Here is a 24,112-nt window from a genome sequence, read left to right as displayed (position 1 = left end):
CACACACACACACCACAACCTACCCCATCGCAACATACCACATCACACACATAGAAACACCACAGCACAAGACACACTACAATACACACAACACTGCAGAGGACTATGTAGTTTTGACTATCAAAAAGGAATTAATAGCAGTGTTATTAAAAAAGCTTAATAATTACTGTAAATTTAGGAACGCTTATAGGATCATCATTAAGGATAAAGAAATAATTTACATGCCTATATAGCATCACTACAAAACAGTACATCTTTATAGTTCTGCAGAGATCTGATCAAAAAGGTGGGATAATATCTAGTGATTGTTGTATATATTAAAGTAACAGGAGAAGCATGTTAATAGCAGGAATATTTCCTAAAATGAATTTCTCCTGTGCCTGGCCTATAGAAGCAAATCCGTCGTGGATTATAATCCAAGGCAGACTCATCACAGGAAGATCATCTGCTTGTTATTAGCTTCTTCTCTGTTGGCTCCTAACAGGGCAGTATTTCTGGCATTCACAACAATAGTGCTTGCTCTGTTTCAGGCATTGCTGCTGGAGCAGATTAATGATTCTATCACCACCCTAGAGAAGAACTTAGAGATGGAGATTGTCAGCTATAACCACCACACTTAGAAAACATTTGGAAAAATAAAATTGTTAGGGAAATTATTAGATGGCTCTGATGTAGAAAATCTTAGGGAACAATTTGAAGTTCAGAAAGGCACTCTTTTATTAATGTAAGCTAGGGACCTTTTATGGTCAGGGAACAATGACAATGGCAGCACTGGCTGACGTGACTCTCACTGAGGCTGGACTGGTGATATTTGATTTCTTATGTCCATTTTTACCCTCAGCTTCTTGATAGGATGTATTAAGAATTGCTGATGAGTAGATATACATTCTAAGGATTTAAGGCAGATATGACTGATTTTTATATAAGTTTAGATTTGTGATTTTTTTTAAAGATTCTTACAAGATTACTTTTAAAGATAAATAATAAAATAATTACTTCTTTCCTTGTGACCACAAATTGCTGCCAATAAAATAAACTGTGACAATAAAATAAACTGGCTGGAAAACTCCCTTGCTTGCTTACACTTTGTTACTCTATAACAAGTTGCTTAGTTATGGATGTTCATGGGTATTTTTAGAATGATTATTTTTACCTGTACTACAAAATGTTATTTCTTGCAAAGGTATTAGAAAACACATTGTGTTTTCATAATCATTCACTAAAAAAACTATAATGTAACCACATTATAATTGTATACTGCTTGAAAGATTTGCTGGGATATATAAGCTATGAAAAGAAGAATAAAGTATGCATGGTGTGGCTGGAACATTGTTTTTCCCACCTATTAGCTCTGTGTGTGTGTGTGTGTGTGTGTGTGTGTGTGTGTGTGTGTGTGTGTGTGAATTTTCTCTCTCCTCTTTCTCACTCGCCCCTTTTTGTGTGGGTTGGGATGGGTATTTGGAATGGTGTATTGTATGTGTGTTGTGGTATACGTTGGGGTGAGTGTGTGGTGTGGCATGTGGGTTGCAGTGTCTGTGGACTGCAGTGTCCACACCACTTGACACCACAATCCACATACCACACCACACAACCCTCACACCACACCACACACCGAGTGGAACCAGCGCACCATACCTCCCCAACACTACAACCCACACACCACACACACACACTGTAATCCACACATCATACTACACACAGACTATAACCTATACACCATACCACACCACACACACATTACATGCAACCCACACAACACAGCACACACAGAAACACCACAGTGCACACAGAAATGCCACAGCATACACATATTGCAACTGTTACATGATCTGCCACACAGAGAAACATGACACCACACACACAACCTTACCACACACAAAGAAACACCACACCACACCACACACAGCACAATGCACACACACCCTGCAACCCACACACCATACCACACATACACACATACCAAAACCCACACAACACACTACATACACACACTACCACCACCACCACACCATACACACACACCACAATCCACGAATCATATGACACACCCCAACCCACACAACATACACACACAGAAAGATCACACCATACACACCACACAATCCCCACACCACACACCACACTCACTCCAACACATATACCACACCACATACACACCCCAACCCTCACACAATACCATACACACCACAAACCACACACCACGCCACACCCTTACGATCTTGAATTTCTGATCCTCCTGCATCCACCTCCCAACAGATGGTATTATAGGTGTGTGCTACCGAGTCTTATAGCTTTCGATGTTCATGACACTTGGAATACTCTGTCTGTACTTGATGTGCTTTTCATCAAAGTCCACTTATGGACATAATGGCTTAGAAAGTTTGAAAATCCCATGCCCTCCTCATCCCCTCAAGCTTTACACATTTGAGAAACCGATGGAGGACATGGCCATCCTTATAACTTTGCACCTTTAATATAATTACCAGTTCACTTAATAAGAATTCGGTTCCTCCTCTACAGTGGATCTACTCTAACATTATCTTCTAGAACATGGAGAACAAACAGTCCATTCATGATAAATAATAGGCATTTGCAATACTCATTCTTGTTCCAGTTTTGAAGAAGGCTAACATCCTTAAGACAGATCTCAGTGCTTTGAGTTCTTCTGGGAGGAAATCACACAGGGAAAATGCACAGCCACCAACAGAGCTGGATTGGTGGGGGTGACAAAGAGCACTGGGTGCTCTTGCAGAGGAGCAAGGTTTGCATCCCAGCACCCACATGGCAGCTTCCAGATATCTTCAATTCCAGTTCTAAGGGATCAGACATTCTTTTGTGGTCTCATAGTACACAGACATCCACCCAGGCAAACATTCACACACATAGATTTATGAGAGATGAGTCCGTCCTAAGCAGCTTTCAGATAAGCTGACTGGAGTGATACTTTAGGAATGTGAGTCCTTAGTGGTTATCAAGTCAGTGGATTAGGAGTGAAGAGCTAGCTAGGCCTGGGATGCCCCCTGTAGTGCATCAAAATTCTCTCAAAGTCACAGCCAAACAAGCATGAAAAGAAGGCATTTGCTACATTAATCAGCAGTGGAATGGGAGGCGATATTCCCAGGGAGCTATCATGAAAAGTACAGGGAGGGGAACAGACCTCAGGGTCAGGGCTAGACTAAGGTTAAAGTGTAGCCTGCAATTGAATCCCCCATTTTAACCTAGACACTGGACTACCTACTCTGTGACCTGGGGAGAAAGGTAAGTCTAGATAATTTTTCAGTTAGGTTGTGCAGCATGGGCCACGATTGAGGTCAAGATGTAGCCTGAGAAAGTGGAATTCACAACAAGGGTAGGGATCCGTGGACAGAAAACTACTGCTGGATATCCACTTCTGTAAAGGAGAATTTGGCTGAACAAAGCTAATGGGACTTGGTTCCAGTCAGGCAGGTTGCCCTGACTTCCATTTGGTGTGGACAAGGGCTCTGGGTATCCAGAGTAGACATCAAGAGCGCTCGGTTATGTAAGAAACCTCGACTGACTGAACATGAGCTTCACTAAACCTGGACCAGGCAGGCACAAAAACTGGGAACTACAGACTCCAGGACTAGTCTCAAAGAGCTCAGGAGAGACTTGCAGAACTTGGTCCTTGAGTTTTCTGTCAGGACCAAGAATTCTAGGTGTCTGAAATTAGGGTTTTCTTCTCCATGAGCTCAGGCTAGAGGGGAATGAAAACATGCCGTCTAGCATTGTTGTTTTAGTGCAAACGCGCGTACACACAGAGATGGTGGTGGTGGTGGTGGTGGTGATGATGAATATTACATTAAAAAAGAAAATAGTTTCTGCTGTGCAGTTCAGAACATCAGTGTCCTGATGATATGTCCTTTCCATCAAAGCCCTCTGCCTGCTGAGACATTCCCTGTGCTCCTCTGCTTTCAGATGTGGTTTAGCAATAGGAGAGCCAAAGAGAGGCCTGTGAGAAGAAAGCAATGCCCAGGAGCATACCAGGTGTGATCCAGGACCTCATTTGCATGATGGACCCAGAGGAGCCCTAGGGTACCAAACGTCCAGGAGCCATCTGGAGATGGGCTGCATGATGTCACAGATGGGCCATTCACGAGGGGAAGTCACGTTTCTCTATCCGGACTGGTATCACAGTAGCAATAAAGATGAAAAGTTCACTGTATTTCTTTCTGAATGGGCAATGAACCTGCATACTGTCCCTAAGTAAGAGGCAAACAGATTGGCAAAGAGGTCTTCCTGCTTGAGGAGGCCGGCATACCTGTGTCACCTCCAGAGGCCCGTGCACATCACAGTAGTTTCTGTGGCTTCAGGTTATTTGCAGGGAATGAGGTTTGCACCTCTCACTAGTGATGCCCACACCCCTATTCTGACCATGTCGGAGCAGAAATGTGTTCACGGAAGGCGCCCGTTGTCCCCAGTAGGCTGTTGGTGTGCTTTTAGCCAGAATTGCCTCCTTCCCATGCTCACCAGTTCAGTACAACCCTGGGTCTGCAACTTCTTCAAGGCCAGTCACAGGATTAAGGGGAGCAGGCAAGAATTTTCACATTGCCTGCCCTCTGCCTTCTCCCCAAGTCCTTTCAGTGGAGCACACATGACACTAAGAGCCACTGTGGAGCAGTCCTGCTGTCTCAAAAGGAATAAGAGACTCCCTTGTAGGCTGCAGGGAGGCTTGAGCTCTCTTGCCTCCTAACTCTGAAGCATGAAGCTCACTTTAGATTTCTGTTTAAGTATTTGATTCTAATCATTTCACAAATAGACCAAGGTATTTTATTCTCATTTACTTTTATAGCCTCTTATATAATTGGACAAGACCCCCACAATGCAGTGAATACCCACTATATTACACTCATGTGTTCACCCATCTTCTGGCTCCGGGTGACAGTCCTGCACCTTCCCTTGTCTTGTAGTCAGACATGAGCAGACGGTAGCCCCAGCCACGGTACTTGCTCACTTCCCATCCTGAGAGTACAGGCTGCTCCTAGACACTTAACTGTATTAACCCTTGTCACTTTTTCTACATCAGTGGATTAATTCCGAGTGAAGATACATGGGTTCCCTGGCAGTTTGGGAGGTGGGAGGAGGCAGGCAGTACAAAATCCAATGACGTAACACCAATTGAATAGTGGGAACACTGAGTGTCCACTACTAAAAAAGCCAAATGCATTGAAGAGTGAATGAGTGGAGTAAGTTACACAGTTAACGTTGATAAGGACAGAATGATCTCCAACTGAATTTGAGCAGCAGGAATGGTTGTTTGCCAAATTGGACCAGAAAAATGATAAATAACGTAATAAATAAATTCCGGCAAAATTAATGATCTATAAAAATTTAAGAATTGTGTATGGAAATTTGTTTTTTAAGATTTCTTATATTTATTTTACGTGTGTGTGTGTGTGTGTGTGTATTTGTCTACATATGTGTCTGCGTACTATGAACATGATTTACCTCTGGAAGCCATAAGCAGGGATCAGATCCTATGGAAGGGGAGTTATAGACCACTGTTAGCCACCATACGAGTTTTGGCAATTAAACCCCAGTCCTCTGGAAGAGCTGCCAGTTCTCTTAACCACTGAGCCATCTCTCCAGCTGCTAGTACTATGAAGACTGAGGTTCCATTCCAACTATCTCTTGTCTTCCAGAAGATAGCACCTGTTATATATGTTTATTTGTGCTATGCTTGGTGGATTAAATTCAGACAAAAAAATTAAAGCCCTCCAGGACACACGAGATGTTTCAGTGGAAGAAAGTACTTGCTGCCAAGCCTGAAGACTGAGAGTTCTAGCTCCAGGACCCACATAGTGGAAGAAGAGAACCTTCTCCTGCAAGTTGTCCTCTGACTGCCACATACATGCCCTGAACTCAAACACACACACACACACACACACACACACACACACACACACACACACACACACACACACGTCTATGATTTCAAGGTTATCTGGTCTACATAGCTTCAGGCTGGTCAAGGCTACATAGTGAGGTCCTGTTCAAAAAAAATTCTCTCTCTCTCTCTCTCTCTCTCTCTCTCTCTCTCTCTCTCTCTCTCAATTAAAATATCAAATAAAATATTTAAAGCTGAAGTACTTGAACTCAAAAAGAGGTAAGAGGTACTGCTGGTGGATTTAACTACCCCTAAACCACCTCAGAAATACATGCTGACTGCTGTTGCCAAATGTCTAGACTCGTGCCTCAGCGACAGGACAATCTTTTCTTAATTATTTAAAAGATAAGAATTGGCAGTGGGCATAATCCATTTCTTCAGGTACACTCATGGCCAGTCTCTCTCTTCATATGAATCTATCCCCAGATATGCGGCAAAGAAAGAAAGAAAGGAAATGGTGGCCCTTTTAGAACTCAGGACCACCAGCCTAGAGATGGCACCACCCACAATGGACTTGACCCTCCACACTGAAGCCTTATATAAGAGAAGCAGGCACACGTCTGGATCTCCCAGGTTTACTGCTAAATCTAGACTTCAAGTAGAAACTGAAGAAAAGAATGAAAGTGCTAACAAGTTGGAAAGAGAGTCTGGTAAGGGACCGAACTCTATCGTGCACTTTCCAGATCCTGAAAGCCAGAGCGCACAGCAATATTGGCTGCCTCACAGCGGAGTTCAACTAACTTCCTCTTAATCCAAAGGGCTTGGGGAGTGCTCATGCATTCTAATTGCATAACGCCTGGGCCTTTCATTCTTTGATCCAATATTCAAATGTTATGGTAATTTTAACCTGGAAAGTTTCTTGAGTGATGAGCTTAGTTTGCGTTTCTGGTGCTGTAATAAAACACAGACCAAAAGCCACTTGGAGAAAAGGGTTTACTTACTTGGCTGGTGACTTACAACTTATCCTCAGGGGAAGCCAAGGCAGGAACCTGGAGGCAGGAGCTGATGCATGTGGAGAAACGCAGTTTACTGGCTTGCCCTCCATGGCTTGCTCAGCCTGCTTTCTTATAGAACCCAGGACCACCAGCCTAGAGATGGCACTGCCCACAATAGACTTGGCCCTCTGCCACCCACATGAAACGATAATTAAGAAAATGCCCCACTGACATGCCACCAGGCCAATTTGATGATGGCTACCCCTCAGTTGAGGTTCCTTCTTTCCAAGTGACTTTCTGTCTTCCTTTTCTTTTACTTTTTGTTTTTGTTTTCTTTTGTTTTTCGAGACAGGGTTTCTCTGTGTAGCCCTGGCTGTTCTGAAACTCACCCTGCAGACCAAGCTAACCTCAGACTCACCCACTTGCCTCTGCCTCCCGAGTGCTGGAATTAAAGCTGTGTGCTACTACTGCCTGGCTTAAAATAATTTTTTTTTTAAAAAAAAAATGGCTAGTGAGGCTGGAATCCAAAGACTCATTTACTCAGTCAGTAGTACTTGATTTCTAGGGTTAAGGCTAACAGTGCAAGTTACTTTAATCCATAACAGTGGTTCTCAACCTTCCTAATGCTGTGCTGCTTTAATAACGTCCCCCATATTATGGTGACCCCTAACCATAAAATGATCTCATTGCTATTTCATAACTTTAAGTTTGCTACTGTTAAGAATCATATTGTAGGGGTTGGGGATTTAGCTCAGCGGTAGAGTGCTTGCCTAGCAAGGGCAAGGCCCTGGGTTCGGTCCTCAGCTCTGAAAAAAAAAAGAATCATATTGTAAATGTCTGTATTTTCCGATGGTCTTAGGTGACCCCTGCTAAAGCATCATGACCCACGCACAGATTGAGAACCACGGGTCCACTAAAAGACATTTCTTATCAGAGCTGTTTTGGTAAAAGGAAAGAGTAAGCTAGAAAGAGAGTCAGGTGATGCCATTAGCTCTGCTTCTCAGTGCCCTCCCACAAGTGCAGTGATTAAAGGCCCTGCAGATCATATAAAAATGTTTCTAGACCAGTAGAGCAACATAGCCCCCCAACCCAAAACTGCACCCCAACACTACAAACCAGGATCACTGCCACACCTAACTCAGGATGCAAGCTAAGACCTCTGCTTTCATGGGCATTGAAGCCTCTGCGGGGGACCAAGAAACTAAAGATTGGGATCTGCTTTGTCAATTTACCCAGATAAGAGGCTCTAGAGGGCCTGAGCAAGGCAAACAGGACTCTGCAAGTCCTTGCTCTTCCTCCAGTCCCTTTGCCTTGATAAAAACCATTAGATTACATTCCTAAAGCTTGCTACCAAGGTCCAGTCCCTTATTTTGCCACTACCTCCTCCTGAGGCTGACCATCCAAGGTCCAGCTATCAAAGCATTGAAGTCCAGCAATAAGTAACCCCTTCTGGTTGCCCTAAAAACAAATGAACTCATCCTAACACAGGGGAGGGGGGAGGGGGAAGGAGGTTTCCCCTTTTACCTTTACAAACAGTCATTTGCCTATGAGTCACTATCCAGAGGCAGTCTTTGACCCTCCTGGGCAAATATTCCTTCCTACCCTCCCTTGCTCCCTTCCCCTTGTCCTTCCTCCTCTATCTCCTAGCTTTGTCTCTTATACTCTGCCTACTGTCCATCTGGGGCAAATAAATCTCCTTTGTGCTAAGAACTTGGACTTGGGGTATCTCATGCTAATTTCGAGGTCCCTTCAAGTATTTCCTAGCTAGAGTGACCCACATGCCACCAATAAGAGTAAAGACAACGTTCTCATCTACTCTCAACCCTTTGGACCTGAGTGTCTCCAAAAGGCTCTCCAAACAACTCCCCGTAGTCTGCTTTTTAAACATCTTAGACCTGTGCTAAGAAAAGGGACCAATTGTCAGTCCATGTCACATTCAGTTCCACTGTGACACTGAAAGCTAATTAATATTAATGAACCTTGACCCTTGCTACCTTCAAATCTCCCAAAATATACACCACAATTCAAACGTTTAATAATCTACACTTATAGGAGAAAAACCAACTCTGAATATTGGGAGGGGGAAGCCTCAAACAGGAACATGATTTCTTTGGCACAAAAAATGTCAGTTTAGGGATGTATCAAAGAAAGGCACAGTAAAAACCTCAGGAACTGGGATAGTAAGAGGGTAGGGAACTTAACAGGGTTACTATTGGCCATCTGATAACTTATGGGAGTGAAGTGGAAACTTAAGGGTTCTTTGGAAAGTCAGTTGTGTTGGGTGGTGTTTTGCTGGGGTAAACACATACAGGAATGTTTTCTGGAGGAGGACACAGGTGGAAGGCTAAGGCAGACTCCTGACAGAATGTTTCGCTGAAGCAGACATTGGAGAAAGGATGTTCTGCTAAAGCGAGCCCATGAAAGGACATGTGATGAGGGATTATTTGCTAATGCCATGCATGCATTGGTCTACCTTACATGGCATAGTTGAACTACATTTTAAAGGGACGCCATACAGAGAAATGCACTAAAAAACTCCTAGTGGTGTACTGCAGTTTCTTGCTGCTTCCATGGACTCAGGCTGATAATCAGAGTTACGTCAGCTGACGCACATTGAGTTTTCTAAGACTCACACGCTGAGGCAAGACGTGCTGAAGCAAGACCCATGAAGGGCATGTGATATTTGGAGAGGGAGTATAATAGAACTGAACGGACGGTGGAGAAGGCTGAGCTTGGCTTGCAGGTAGAATGAGCTGTGCTGGTGTTGTGTCTTCACTGATCTTTGCTTCTCTTAGAGAGACACAGTCAAAAACTTTTCCTGATGTTCCTCTTGGCCCTGGTCTCTTCTCCTGCTGACTCATGTGGAGGCTGGGACCTGGTTGTCTCTATTACGTAGTGCCACCACTGCTGATCTGTGATTGCTCTTCCAACTCTACTGAACTGGAGTGCTGGTGTATTCATGGAGTGTTTATGAGTGGGTTGAGCTGCTGCTGCTGACCTGTGAACTGAACTGCCAATTTCCTGACAGTACACATGGGAGTTGCACCAAAGAACCATTTCTAAAGAGGTCCACTTCCCCCATATCCTTTCTTTTCCACTACCTCTGGTGGGCAGTGGGCTAGAAAGGAGGTTAAAGGGAAACAAGAATAGGGAGACAAAGTTTAGAACAGAGACTGAAGGAACACCCATTCAGAGCCTGCCCCACATGTGGCCCATACATATACAGCCATCCAATTAGACAAGATGGATGAAGCAAAGAAGTGCAGGCCGACAGGAGCTGGATGTAGATCTCTCCTGAGAGACACAGCCAGAATACAGCAAATACAGAGGCGAATGCCAGCAGCAAACCACTGAACTGAGAATAGGATCCCTGTTGAAGGAATCAGAGAAAGGACTGAAAGAGCTTGAAGGGGCTCGAGACCCCTTATGAACAACAATGCCAAGCAACCAGAGCTTCCAGGGACTAAGCCACTACCTAAAGACTATACATGGACTGACCCTGGACTCTGACCTCATAGGTAGCAATGAATAGCCTAGTAAGAGCACCAGTGGAAGGGGAAGCCCTTGGTCCTGCCAAGACTGAACCCCCAGTGAACGTGATTGTTGGGGGGAGGGTGGTAATGGGGGGAGGATGGGGAGGGGAACACCCATAGAGAAGGGGAGGGGGAGGGGTTAGGGGGATGTTGGCCCAGAAACCGGGAAAGGGAATTACAATCAAAATGTAAATAAGAAATACTCAAGTTAATAAAGATAAAAAAAATAAAAAAAGAAAGGAGGTTAAACAGTTAAGAAGCATCATTAAAAGTAGGTTTTGAAAAAAATTAAACTTACACAGGAGTCCACAGTTACTCTTCCTTTGATAATTATACTTACATCCTCTCCTCAATGAAAGCATTTGAATATATTTAAAAGGTCCTATGTCTACTCCAGAGCCTGCTCCACACCTCTTGTTCAAGGAGGGTTTCATGAAGAATGGGGGGTGCAATATAAGTGTCCAAAAGGGGTTGTTGATAGATTTTGATATTTTTCAGTTCACAATATTGGGTCTAAGGCCTTACACATCGAGGCAAGGACTGCATTCTGTGTTCTACCTTCAGCCCTCACAATATTAAAGCAATAAGAAATAAAGTTCCTCTAGGGAATGTAAACATGTCACTAGCATATAAACTTATATAATTACAGCTATGAACTTAAATGTATAATTAAGCCCTTTCTGCCTCTTATTGTAGAATTGGCTTAAGAGGAGGAGAGCTAAGTTTATGAAACAACAGAAGCTGTAAATACAGAGAGCTCCTCCTGCTACCCAGATCCCATTTCCCTGAAGACTTTGAAGAAGCCCTAGGGTGCTGCCCTTATCCAGAAGCCACATGCAAATAATACCAACACTGCCTTGTTACTACATTCTTATTCCCTTGCTGCTTGTATTCACAATAAAGTAGTAGACTCTCAGATTCTCTGTTTCAAGTGTCTTCTGGATTAGTAAAATAGATATCTAAGTTATCAAAGAAATATTTAAATAAAAAAGAATGTTCCCCTCCCGTGATGTGACAACACTGACTTCCAGTCAGTAGGCCCTGTACAGCCTTAAGCTTCCAAACATGGCATAGTTAGCTTGCATTGACTCCCACTTTCTTGTTTGACGCCCCCCATGTTGTGTGACAACGTTTTGCCTTGAGGAGATAAAACAAACATGTCTACTCAGCCCAGATAGAGAACACACTGTAGACCAAAGTACAGATAACACCAAAATCCAATTTGGTGAACCAAAGAATTTTGGGGGGTTACTTCCGGGAACAGAAATGACTCGAAAAGAGCTGTATCACCAAAGCCCACCACAGGATGGGTGACAGACAGCTCACAAAACTAAGAACCTGTAGCACACTGCACATCCTGCCAGCAGCTCACCATGTTGGAAGAGTGCCTCCTTTAGTCTAAACCCCCTCCAGGAAGCTCGACTGCTTTCTGCTTCTTCCAGGCAGTTGATCTGCTCTCATCTTCTTTGCAGGTCTGTTTGTCTGAGAGAATTCTTGGCAGCACAGCTCTACTGAAAGTCTTCTTTGCAGCATGGCTCTGTTTTCTATGGCAGAGAGGGACCCAGTCAATATTGTCAGTTTCTTGAAGCTATTTGGAGTTGTTTACCTTCCTGTTTAAGGAGCTTCCTTACCGGATGGAATGTTTTCATCTCAGAGGAAACTGTTCTTTTTTGTTGTTGTTTTTTTTTGTTTTTTTTGTTTTTTTTTTGTTTTTTGTTTTGTTTGTTTGTTTGTTTTTGTTTTGGAGCTGGGGACCGAACCCAGGGCCTTGTGCTTGATAGGCAAGCGTTCTACCACTGAGCTAAATCCCCAACCCCTCAGAGGAAACTGTTACACAGCATCCCACCCCTTCCCCCAGCTCTTACAGTCTTTCTGCCCCCTCTTCCACAATGATCTCCAAGCCTTGGAGAGGTTAACGATAGATGTCTACCTGTGGCTAAGAATATGCCACCATGCCATAGTGACAGTCACTTGTTCTTAGGAGCTTCACCATGATTATGAGTTGAGGCTGCTCACAGTGACCTATGAACATAAACACATGTTTAGAAGACATTTGACAGACACATCACATCCATATAAAAATAAGTATATGTTGCTTCCCTATTGTAACCTATGGCCTCCTCAGACACAGGTTTTTGTCCTGGATTACAGTAAAAGACATGAACTCCCTTTTGTGGAGTGGCCCTTAAATCCAAGTGGAAACCTGCTACACTTACCTATGATAGCTGAGCCACTATTAGATAAGCAGATAGATCCTCCTTAGTGTGTAGGTATTTCAGCAAGCAGGGTTCATAGCCAAGCAGGAATGCTGGTGACAGATCTCCACAAACAACCTGCATAGTGCCCCTTCTGGTGATATGAAATCTGGCACTACGCTTTCCCAATCATACTAGCCTATTGGGGGAGTTCGTGACTTGGCAAGCCATCTCACACACACCACACCACCCCAGCATAACCTTTTGCTGGAGGGAAACATGACCTCAGCAGGGGGTAGGGAGGAACTAGTGAACTATGATCTTCCTGAAGCTATTTTGAGTTCTTTGTCTTCTTTCTTAAGGGGTGTCTGTATAGAATGGAATATTTCAATGTCAGGAAACTGGTACACAACATCCTATCAGGCTCTCATCCTCTTCACCCTGCCCATATCACACCATAAGACGCAAGAGGAACAGGGCTGGTTCCTAAGGAGAGATAGTGTTTGTCCAGACAGAGCTAATTTTGCCCATAGCCCACAGTTCATTCCAGTTTTGGACACTGAAACTTCCAAAGGGTTGGACAGCAAGATTGCTGGACACTCACAATCCTCTTCTCTGCCCTCCCTTTCTTTGGCACATGAGACATTGGCCAGGAGTCAGGGTGAAGTCCTAGGGCTTCCACTGTAACATGACCATCCATCATCCCATCCAAAGGGAAGTTTCCTTCTCTCTTTTGTCTCCCACTCAGAGGCAGGAGGAATATTGTCCTTCCTCCTCAGAGCAGAGGCTGACTGGTACTCCTTAAGGGATCCTTCCAAAGTATCTAATTCTTATGGGTTCGAGAACAAATTAATCCTTAAAATCTTTTTGTTCACTCTTGTAAAAGTCTTATTAAGACTAGAGATGACATAAACATTCAAGAAACACTCATTTTTTATGTTTTTTTGTGTCTACTCTTTTGCCTCTGTATGGCATCCATGAAACTGTCTAGAATCTTCCAAGGTCTCACGTGGTACAGAAGGACTGACTAGAAGTGGGATTTACATAGTTCCAAAGCCTATAGCATTCTAAGATCTTCATAGATATAAAAGTGGACATTCTTTTCTATTAGGGGCTGGAATTCCTCAGGATGTTCCTGATGAGATAGGCAATCCAAGCCCTCTGAACCAACTGCCATGCTCTGAGCCCTCACATGCAACAAAGAAAAAAATGCAAGGGAGGCACCAGCAGTTTAGGGGAGCAGAACTAGAGCCAGATTGGAGTTCTTTCCTAAGGTCCTAAAACCCAAGCAAACTAGAGAGTCAGGGGATTGAAACACCTTGTATACCAAGGAGGCTTTTATGACAAAACTATACCTTCACACAATCTTTGAAGCAAACATTATTAAATTTTAGAAATCACATCAGGCCCATTGCTCACTGCTTGACAAGAAAATGAGAAATAAGTGATAGAGCTGATAAGGTGAAATGGATATTGCTTGCTTTTTTTTAGTAGCCCAGACAGAGCTAAAACTCACTCTGCAACCAAGAATGACTTTGAAGTTATGATCTTTCTGCCTCACCTCATGAGGGCTTAGATTTCATACTGAAACACCCTGCTACTTCATGCAATTTAGGTGTTGTCAAAAATATTTAATCTCGGGGTTGGGGATTTAGCTTAGTGGTAGAGCGCTTGCCTAGCAAGCTCAAGGCCCTGGGTTTGGTCCCCAGCTCCGAAAAAAAAAGAGAAGAAAAAAATATTTAATCTCAATCTGGGGCTTCTACCCTGCCTCTGAGTATTCAGTTCCCAAATAAAAGACACACATCACCTTTATATTTATAATAAGCCTTAATCAAAACTAGAACTGGATAGATATCTAGATATCTACCCTCTATGCTATTATGTCTATTTCCATGCCAATAACCCCACTACATGATTTGCCATATTTTGTCTAGGCTACTCTTAAGTCCAATTACCCAGACCTCGTGGCCATTATTTTAAGAGTCTTGTCCCATGGCATCTTCTCCTCTCTCCACCCTTCTTTTTCTCCTCGTGCTCTCCTCAGATGCCCAGTCCGAGAACCCCAAACCCTGCCTATGTCTTTTCTGCCCAGCTATTAGCTGTTAGTGTCTTTATTTAACCAATAGTTTTAAATTAGGGAGCAAGGTCATATTGTACCTGTGGATTCTCTCCTTTCTGGGAGCACCAGGCCTTGGAGGGCACTATTTAGCATTACAATACAAGCATCATCAGACCACTATATTTGGGGTTCTCTAATCCAGGTTTCTATGAATGCTACACAAGGACTTGGTAAAATAAGCTACAACCGGTTGGGGATTTGGCTCAGTGGTAGAGCGCTTGCCTAGCAACCGCAAGGCCCTGGGTTCGGTCCCCAGCTCCGAAAAAAAGAAAAAAAAAAAAAGCTACAACCTAGGCCCAGAAATGAGGGTCTTCCTAATTATTGCCCAAAAGATAGAAAAATATTCTTAGGGCCCTGGACACTTTGCCAAAAGTTTCGGTTTATACAGTCAAATAAATAAATAAAATTAAAATTAAAAATCAGGGAACATACAAGTGCAGATTTACTCATAAGGTAGTTATCAGAACTGTGAGGTAAGTCTTATCCTGGGACAACTCCAGCACCAGGGCTCCAGAATATTCCCACCCCAAACAAGAAGCTGCCTGGACCCATAATAGTACTTTAGGGCCCCTTCTATTTTAACCTGTTGGGAAAAGGTGGCTGCCATTGGATGAGACTAGCCACATGACAGTGAAGGGGCTGCTTGACTGATTGTTCTGGGATGGAGACCTGTGGGACAGTGAAAGACCCTGGTTCCTGGTTGAGGAGGTTTGAAACCCCAGTGAACCTGAGGGATGGTAGATGCTTCTCCTGACTCCCAGGAATTCAGGCCAGTCACTAGAACACAGCCCTCCATAGATTTGTGACCATCATTTACTTAAGGACAATGCCCCCAGCCTTCACTGGAATAGAATGTGACCATAGGTCACAGAGTCTCAAAACAGATCTCCATTATAATGAGGTACATAAAGGCCTGGAGGCTTAGCCAATGAATTTCCCTTCCCAGACATTCCTCCCTGCAAAAGGGACTTTATCTCATGCCAACTCTGAGAAGTGGGGTACGGTTTTACTCACCTACCTTCTGCCATGACAAGAAATGCTTTGAGACCATGGACTGCCTCTTTTCATGGGATCTGCCGTGGAGAGCCTCAGAGAAGGCCTTCGCATACAGAGCTGCTGTCTGAACTCCTGGAGACCTGCGCTGGCAGCTGCCACCAAGCTCAAGCCTACCTCTGCTGTCAGTTGTCAAGCCAAAGACTCCCTGTGAGACCAGCCGGAGCTCCCCACCTCTTTTCCCCCTCAGCCCCAGGCTAGATTCAGCAAGGGTGGGGTGAGGGAGCACTCTATTCTCAGTTCTTCCCGGCACTCCAGAGGCACCTGGATGCCCAAGAGCCAGAGAATCAGACTGCCAGAGACCCCAGAGCCAGCTCCAACTATGTCACATGCCTCAGACTGTATTTCCCCACCCCTAGGCTTCCAACAGCCTGCCACGGGCCTGGCTGCCGAGGCCTGGGGTAAGCACAGTCAAACTTCCTGCTTCCTGCCTTCCCAGTAGCTTAAGCCCTGTGGCAGTGGGGAGGCAGACCCCTACAATTAACCTACAGAGACCAAGGCATAAAAGCCTGCTCTTGACATTTTGACCTTCAAAAAGGACATTAGAAGTGTGTGTGTGTGTGTGTGTGTGTGTGTGTGTGTGTGTGTGTGTTCTAGAGAAACGTGAGGAAGCTCAGCCCACATATGACACTTCTCACAGCTTTTACCAGAACTTATCAAAGTTTGACTTACTATAGTCCTGTGTCCCGTCCCCACCCCTCTCCTCTCTGTCCAGCACCCAGTAGACCTGGCGAAGATGATTCCAGTAGATCTGTCTGCTGAGTCGGCAGGCCCTGCAATTCTGCCCAAACTCCTGTAAAGACAGAGTGTAGAAGCGTGATATACTGTGTGAAAGTCCAAAGGAAGAGCCTCCCAGATAAACCCATTAGCTTAATATCGGTCTGTGCCAAGTACCAGGGACCCGATGTGGAGAACTAGAGCAAGAGGTATTGTCCACACACTTCTGGAAGGCTTCCGGAGCTACTGGGGGATTTTTTTTTCTTACCCCGCCCCCAACCCTCGCAAATGGGTTCCCACAATGAACCCGCCAGCCCTTCCCTAGGAAAATAATTAAGCAAGGCCGGAGGACTCAGCTGAGATGCAAAGTGAAAGGTAGAAGGGACCTTTCAAGAGCCATGATTTCCTTCAAATAAATTCCTGCTCATTTTAGCGCCAATCTGCCCTCAGTTTCGCACCTCAGGGTCTCAGCGCATAGCAACAGGAGGGCAACCGGAAGCCGGGACTGTGCGCCCACAATTGGGTGCGTAGCCCCTTTTGGTTGAGACACTCTCCTCCCGGAACTGTAGGGGGCTCCAGCTCAGAGACTGAAGGCGCTCTCGGAACTACAAACCTCAAGGGACTTCGACAGCATTCCCGTCAGGGAGCATTGAAAGAGCTACCCACCCGTCTCGTGTGGGGCCTGAGGAGGAAAAATGGGAAGGTCAGTGCTTTCTAGGAGTGGTGGGTGGGCCACATCCATGAGGGAAGGAGTGTCCCTCGGAGCTGACAGAACAGGCGCCGCGCGCTACCAGCTTCGCCGTTCTTGACATCATGGCGACTTCGCACCTCACTAGGCCCTGTCACTCAGTCTTTGTTTCCTCAGTTTCAGGGTCTAGAGCACAGATGGTCTTGCCGGATGGAGAGGGAAGAAATGAGGAAGACAGCAGACAGGGCCAGCCTGGCTCGGAAGCCACAGCAGTGGGAGGGGATGAAGCAGAAGAATTAAGTGGACAAGGTGGGCGGCCTGTTCGCACCGCAGGCCTCATGGATAACCAAGAGGACAATGGCGCCACTGGCTGTGACCAGGAGAATGAGAAGCAGCCCAAGGAGCCAGTTCTCAAGGACATGGGGACTACCGAGGATGTGCAGTCTGCACCAGAGCTGGTAACCCGTATGCACCCTATGCCACTTAGAGTGTGTCGTGTAGAGCCGATTTCAGTTAGAGTTCCCCGGGTACAGCGTATACAACGTATGGTGCCCCAGGTACAGCCTGTACCACGTATGGTGCCCCGTGTACAGGCTAGGCCACCTATGGTGCCTCGTGTCCAGGCTATGCCACATATGGTGCCCCGTGTACAGCCTAGGCCACCTATGAGGCCCCATGTACAGCCTATGCCACCTATGGTGCCCCGTGTACAGCCTAGGCCACCTATGAGGCCCCGTGTACAGCCTGGGCCACCTATGAGGCCCCATGTACAGCCTATGCCACCTATGGTGCCCCGTGTACAGCCTAGGCCACCTATGGTGCCCCGTGTACAGCCTAGGCCACCTATGAGGCCCCGTGTACAGCCTATGCCACCTATGGTGCCCCGTGTACAGCCTAGGCCACCTATAAGACCCCATGTACAGCCTAGGCCACCTATGAGGCCCCACGTACAGCCTATGCCACGTATGGTGCCCCGTGTACAGCCTATGCCACCTATGAGGCCCCGTGTACAGCCTATGCCACGTATGGTGCCCCGTGTACAGCCTAGGCCACCTATGGTGCCCTGTGTACAGACTGTGCCATGTATAATGCCTCATGTACAGGTTATGCCACGTATGGTGCCTCATGTACAGCCTATGCCACCTATGGTGCCCCGTGGACAGCCTATTCCACATATGGTGCCCTCCGTACAGCCTATGCCACGTATAGTGCCCTGTAGACAGCCTGTGCCACCTATGGTGCCTCGTGGACAGCATATTCCACATATGGTGCCCTCTATACAGGCTATGTCACCTATAGTGCCCTGTGTACCGCCTATGCCACCTATGGTGCCTCATGTGCCGCCTATGCCACCTATGGTGCCCTGTGGACACCCTCTGCCACCTATGGTGTCCCATGTACAGCCTATGCCATCTATGGTGCCCTCTGTACCACCTATGCCACCTATAGTGCCTCATGTACCACCTATGCCACCTATGGTGCCCCGTGGACAGCCTATGCCACCTATGGTGCCCCGTGGACAGCCTATGTCCCCGATAGTGCCCCGTGGACAGCCTATGCCACGTATGGTGCCTAATGTACAGCCTATGCCACGTATGGTGCCCCATATACAGCCTATGTCACCTATGATACTGCGTGGACAGCCTCTTCCATGTATGGTGCCCTGTGGACAGCCTATGCCACGTATGGTGACCTATGTACAGGCTATGCCACCTATGGTGCCCTCTGTACAATTTATGCCCCCTCTGGTGCTCTCTGTACAGCCCATTCTGCCTATGGTTCCCTCTATACAACCTATGCCACCTATGGTGCCCCATGTACAGCCTATGCCACCTGTGGTGCCCCGTGGACAGTCTATGTCACGTATACGGCCCTGTGTAAAGCCTATGTCATGTATGGTGCCCCATGTACAAGCTATGCCATCTATGGTGCCCTCTGTACAGCCTTTACCCCCTATGGTGCCTTCTGTACAGCCTATGCCACCTATGGTGTCCTGTGGACAGCCTTTGACACCTGTGATGCCCTCTTTACAGCCTATGCCACCTATAATGCTCCATGTACAGCTTGTGCCAGGCACTAGGCCCCAAGTACAGCGTGTGACAGGCACAATGCCCCGTGTACAACCTATGCCAGGTATGGTACCCAATATACAGTCTGTGGCAGTACTGGTGCTTGAAGTACAGCTTATGCCATATACGGCACCCCATGTACACCCTATGTCAGTAATAGTGACTGGTACACAGCCTATGCCCATCCCTGTGCCCCATGTACAGGCAGTGCCAATTAATAGGCCCTGGGCACAGCCCATGCCTATTCCTGTGCCTCACATACAGCCTATGCCTATTAGTAGGCCCAGGGCACAGCCCATGCCCATTCTGGCACCACATGCACAGCCTATACTAGTCATTGTGCTCTGGGCACAGTCTATTCCCATTCCTGTGCCCCATATACAGCCTATGTCACTCAGTAGGCCCTGGGCACAGCCTATGCCCATTCTTGTGCTCCATGCACAGCCTATGCTAGTCATTGTGCTCTGGACACAGCCCATGCCCATTCTGGCACCACATGCACAGACGATACTAGTCATTGTGCTCTGGGCACAGTCTATGCCCATTCTTGTGTCCCATATACAGCCTATGCCACTCAGTAGGCCCTGGGCACAAACTATGCCCATTCTTGTGCCCCATGCACAGCCTATGCTAGTCATTGTGCTCTGGGTACAGTCTGTGCCCATTCCTGTGCCCCATATACAGCCTATGTCACTTAGTAGGCCCCGGGCACAGCCTATGCCCATTCCTGTGCCCCATGTACATTATATGACAGTCACTGTGCTCTGGGCACAGTCTATGCCCATTCCTGTGCCCCATGCACAGCCTATGCCAATCAGTAGGCCCTGGGCACAGCCTATGCCCATTCCTGTGCCTCAACCACAACCTATGACAGTCACTGTGCTTTGGGCACAGCCAATACCAGCTAAGTTGCCTAGAAGACCACATATGCCAATGCCTGCTGCTCAGCCTATGCCAGCCAGGGTAGCTTGTGAACATCCCATACCACTTCCAGTGCCCAGTGTGCAGTCTATGCCACATTCTGTGAGCAATATGCAGCCTGTGCCAGTTACAAGACCGCATTCACAGCCTGTGCCAGTTACAAGACCGCATACACAGCCTGTGCCAGTTACAAGACCGCATACACAGCCTGTGCCAGTTACAAGACCGCATACACAGCCTGTCCCAGTTGCAATGCACCAGGTACAATCTATGAGATTTACAGTACCTCCTGTACAGCCTCTGCCAGTTATGATGTCTAGTGTATGGCCTAGGCCAGGCGCAATGCCCCATGTTCATCCTGTGCCAGTTATGCCCTGTGTCCAGCCTATTCCAGTTTCAGCGTCCAATGTACAGCCTGAGCCAGTGCTGGTGCCTCGCCGCCATCTCCATGACAGATTTACAGACCCAGAGCTGCAGGAGCTGGAACGCGTTTTCCAGAGGAATCACTATCTCAGTGCTGAAGAAAGGTAAGCACATGGTGTGGCTTCAGTTCTCTGAGGAGGGAGCAAGCTGTTACAGAGAAGCCTCTGACTCTCTGGTAGCTGTCCTTCTCTTCATTCATTAGAAACTTCAAATTACATTTTAAGTGACTTTGTGGGGTTGTGGACGGTTTCTTCTTGGAGTCGGGGAGCTGTGGCTAACATTTGGAGGTCAGAGGACAGCTTGAAGGACTTGGCTCTCTCCTTCCAGGCTGTGTGTCCTGAGCTTGAAAATCAGTTCAGCAGGCTTGCCTCCAGCAAGAAGGTTTAGTCTGCCTCCATTTTGCCTTCTAGAACTAAGGCTAAAACTAAGAGAATTGATCCAGCCTGCCAGACCCCAGGCTTGCTGTCCTAGGGTTCTGGGAAGGGAGTGGGAGCTATGCAGAAGGCAGTGAAGCCCTTCTCTGTGGTATCTACTTGGAGCAAGTTAAAAACTTTGTCACTGTCTGCTGATCTAAGTAAGGTCCTATTAGGACAGCCTCGGGACCCTGAGGTGTGGTAGGGATGAGATGGGGTGACAGTCAGTCAATGTGCTGATACATTTAATATCCTGTGTATTCCTTGTATAAACATGTCGGCAGCACCTTTCTCTTTACTGCCGTTTTTAGTGTTTTATGACAATTTAGTGCTCTGCCCAAAGAGAACTGTCCATAAAGATAAGCCCGTGTTGGGCACAGGCCTCTGCCTGTAATCTCATCACTGAGAAGGCCAAGCTTGGGCTAAGGTGGTGAGCTCCAGGAGGCCTGAGCTGCAGACAAGAAGCCTGAGGCAACTCAGAAAATTAATCTGTTCATCAATCCAGCCATGTCTGTACCCCACCTCTTGAAGGTGGAGGAAGGGAGGTCATTCATGGTCATTCCTAGTTTATGTAACTAAAACAGCCCACTCTCCAGGAGGTTCTTTCTGCTGCTGGTTTAGGCCTAGTTTTTGTTTTGTGCCTCTTTCCTTCTGATGGTGTTCTGCAGGGTCTCCCAGCTGTAGCAGGGGTAGCCTGGAACTTGCAGAGAACCCTTGTTTATGTCTCCCTCCTGCTGGGAACTCACAACTGTGTGGCCAGCACCTAGAGATTTTGTAACATTTCTTTTGTGTGTGGTGTGATTTATCATTTCATTAATCGGGACTCTTGAGGTGGCTCAGGACATAAAAGGTCATGAAGGCCTGGGACCCAGAGATAACCAAGTCCTTCAAGGCTTGCTCTGACCTTCACGAGTATACTGTGGCCACAAGCTGCAGCACAAATGCACATGCGAGCTCGCCCTCCCACAGTAAATGAAGCAGGGTAACATGCAGTTTTCCCGATCATCAGCACCCTGGACTTCTTTATGTGCACTGACTGTTAGGAGTCCTCGTATGAGTTCCCGGAAGCAATCCTCTTTCATTTGAGTTCATCCTTCCATCTTTGAGAGGGCCTCACACAGGTTTCTCACCTGTGCATTTGGTCCGTAGTTCTTGCGCTCGTCGGACACAGCTTTAAGCTCCACCACAGCCAGTGCTACTGCATTTCTTCAGACTGGTTTATGCCTGCGTTCGTGTTTTTAAGTGTTTTACTAGATATGTGCTTAGGCTTTTGTGTCTACTGATAGCGCCTTGCTAACGAACTAAACTCACCTGCAGAAATTGAGTGTCCTAGAGGGTTGGACATTGAGACAAATATTTTCATAAATGTAAAGTGTCTTTTACATCCTTTACCGCATCTGTGGTACTAAATAATGAACATCTGCTCTTTTTTTTTCTTTCAGAAAACAGCTGGCAAGGGGGATGGGCGTGAGTGAGGCCAAACTGCAGGTGAGTAAGAAACAAAAAAGGTGACAGCACTGTCATTAAAGAACTTTCTTCATGTCTCTGATATAGTTGTCCTGTTACTAAAGGTATAGTGTTCCTTTTGTCTTACCGTACCTATTTTTTTATATTTCTTTTAAACTCTCTCTCTCTCTCTCTCTCTCTCTCTCTCTCTCTCTCTCTCTCTCTCTCTCCCCCTCAGTGTGTGTGTGTCTGTGTTTTTGTGTGTGTGTGTGTGTGTCTGTGGTTTTTGTGTGTGTGTGTGTGTGTGTGTGTGTGTGTGTGTGTGTGTGTGTGCCACATTTCTGTGTGTAGCTGTGGCTGTCAGAGGATTCTGGGTGTTCATAGTTGGAGTCATAGATCATCGTGACCAGGAAGCATGGTTTCTGGGAATGGATTTCAGACTCTTTGGAGTCATGGGTGCTGGTAATCTTTAGGCCATCTCTGCAGGTGCCCCAAAGTAACTTTCTGGAACTCTAGTCTTGTGGGTAGAAAAGAACTTCAGAAAGCTCTCTATGCCTGCTGGGCACATTTCACAAGGAATATACCTTACGGGGGTAACTCACAGAAGAGCCCGTCACTGCGAGAGCTGATAAGCCCAACAGGCACCTGTGGGAATGTGGAAAGGAGACATTCCAAATGCCTGGTCCTGTGGCTAGTGCCTAGTGAAGCCATGAAGATAACCACACCCATCATTATAGTCTCGGGAGTGCATCTGCACTGCCCAAGGGGGTGATAAGTATCTGCAGAGGGCTCCATGGGAGAGACAGAGAAACCAGGTGTGCATTTTTTTTAGGTCAGTCCAAGAATGCTGGAGCCAGAAGTCTGGGGGCCTCTCACATTCTAGGCAAGCCCTACACCCTCTACCAGCCCTTCAGCCCCTCACAGAATTAGAACAGTGAGACACCAGGTTCTTCTGAGCAAGACAATATTAATATAAGTTATATTGATATAAATTACAGAGGGCCACTATTGTTACACGATGTGCTTTCTGATTACAGTCCTGCTTACTATTCAGAATAAATCCCTCTTCCCTCTCACTGTAGAGATGGTTTAAGAAGAGGAGAGAACACTTCAGGAGAGAACAAAGTCAGTCAGGTGGTGCTCCTCCTGGGAATACTCCACCTCTCTCTGAAGATGGCGCAGGAGCCCTAGTGTACCACCCTTGACCTAGAGCCACTGGCAGACGCCTGCTTTCTTCCACCAACATGTTATTGCCTCTTTATCCCCTAAGCACTTGTATTTGAAATAAATAGATTCTCTGTTTATTTGCTTCCTGTGTCTTCTGGATTAGTACGGCATGCGTGGCAATTATTGAGAAAATGACATTTAAATAAAAGACAAGGCCTCCTTGTGTGGGGTGATGTTGCTGAGTGACCACAGTAGCCATTTAATGTCCCAGAAGATTGTCACCTGTCACAGTGAGTTTGCATTGACCCATACATTGCTTTGTCCTCCTAGCACAATTTTCCCCCAGATGAGCTGACACTTTAAAAGGTATATTTCGGGGTTGGGGATTTAGTTCAGCAGTAGAGCGCTTGCCTAGCATGCGCAAGGCCCTGGGTTTGGTCCCCAGCTCCGAAAAAGAAGAGAAAAAAAAACAAAAAAGAACAAAAATAAAAGGTATATTTCTAAATTTTACAGTTATCAAGGTTTCAG

General features: G+C 46.2%; 1 protein-coding gene across 1 annotated transcript; it reads left to right on the top strand.

The window, feature by feature from the left end:
* Positions 1-17,003: 17,003 nt before the first annotated feature.
* Positions 17,004-23,721, top strand: Rhoxf2b (Rhox homeobox family member 2B). The gene is made up of 4 exons (XM_017602099.3): positions 17,004-17,160; positions 17,323-20,662; positions 22,414-22,459; positions 23,500-23,721. Exons 2-4 carry the CDS (start codon positions 17,343-17,345, stop codon positions 23,620-23,622), a joined length of 3,489 nt encoding a protein of 1,162 aa, XP_017457588.1. The 5' UTR covers positions 17,004-17,160; positions 17,323-17,342; the 3' UTR covers positions 23,623-23,721.
* The last annotated feature ends 391 nt before the right edge of the window (positions 23,722-24,112 follow it).

Source organism: Rattus norvegicus, chromosome X (genome assembly GCF_036323735.1).
Source record: "Rattus norvegicus strain BN/NHsdMcwi chromosome X, GRCr8, whole genome shotgun sequence".
In the NCBI taxonomy this organism is placed as follows: Eukaryota; Metazoa; Chordata; class Mammalia; order Rodentia; family Muridae; genus Rattus; species Rattus norvegicus.
This window is presented reverse-complemented; position numbering and strand designations above follow the sequence as displayed.

Coding starts and splice junctions, on each gene's coding strand:
- Rhoxf2b (XM_017602099.3), top strand. CDS start 17,343: ATGGTCTTGCCGGATGGAGAGGGAAGAAATGAGGAAGACAGCAGACAG. Junction 20,663..22,413: donor TATCTCAGTGCTGAAGAAAG/GTAAGCACATGG, acceptor TTTTTCTTTCAG/AAAACAGCTGGCAAGGGGGA. Junction 22,460..23,499: donor TGAGTGAGGCCAAACTGCAG/GTGAGTAAGAAA, acceptor CTCTCACTGTAG/AGATGGTTTAAGAAGAGGAG.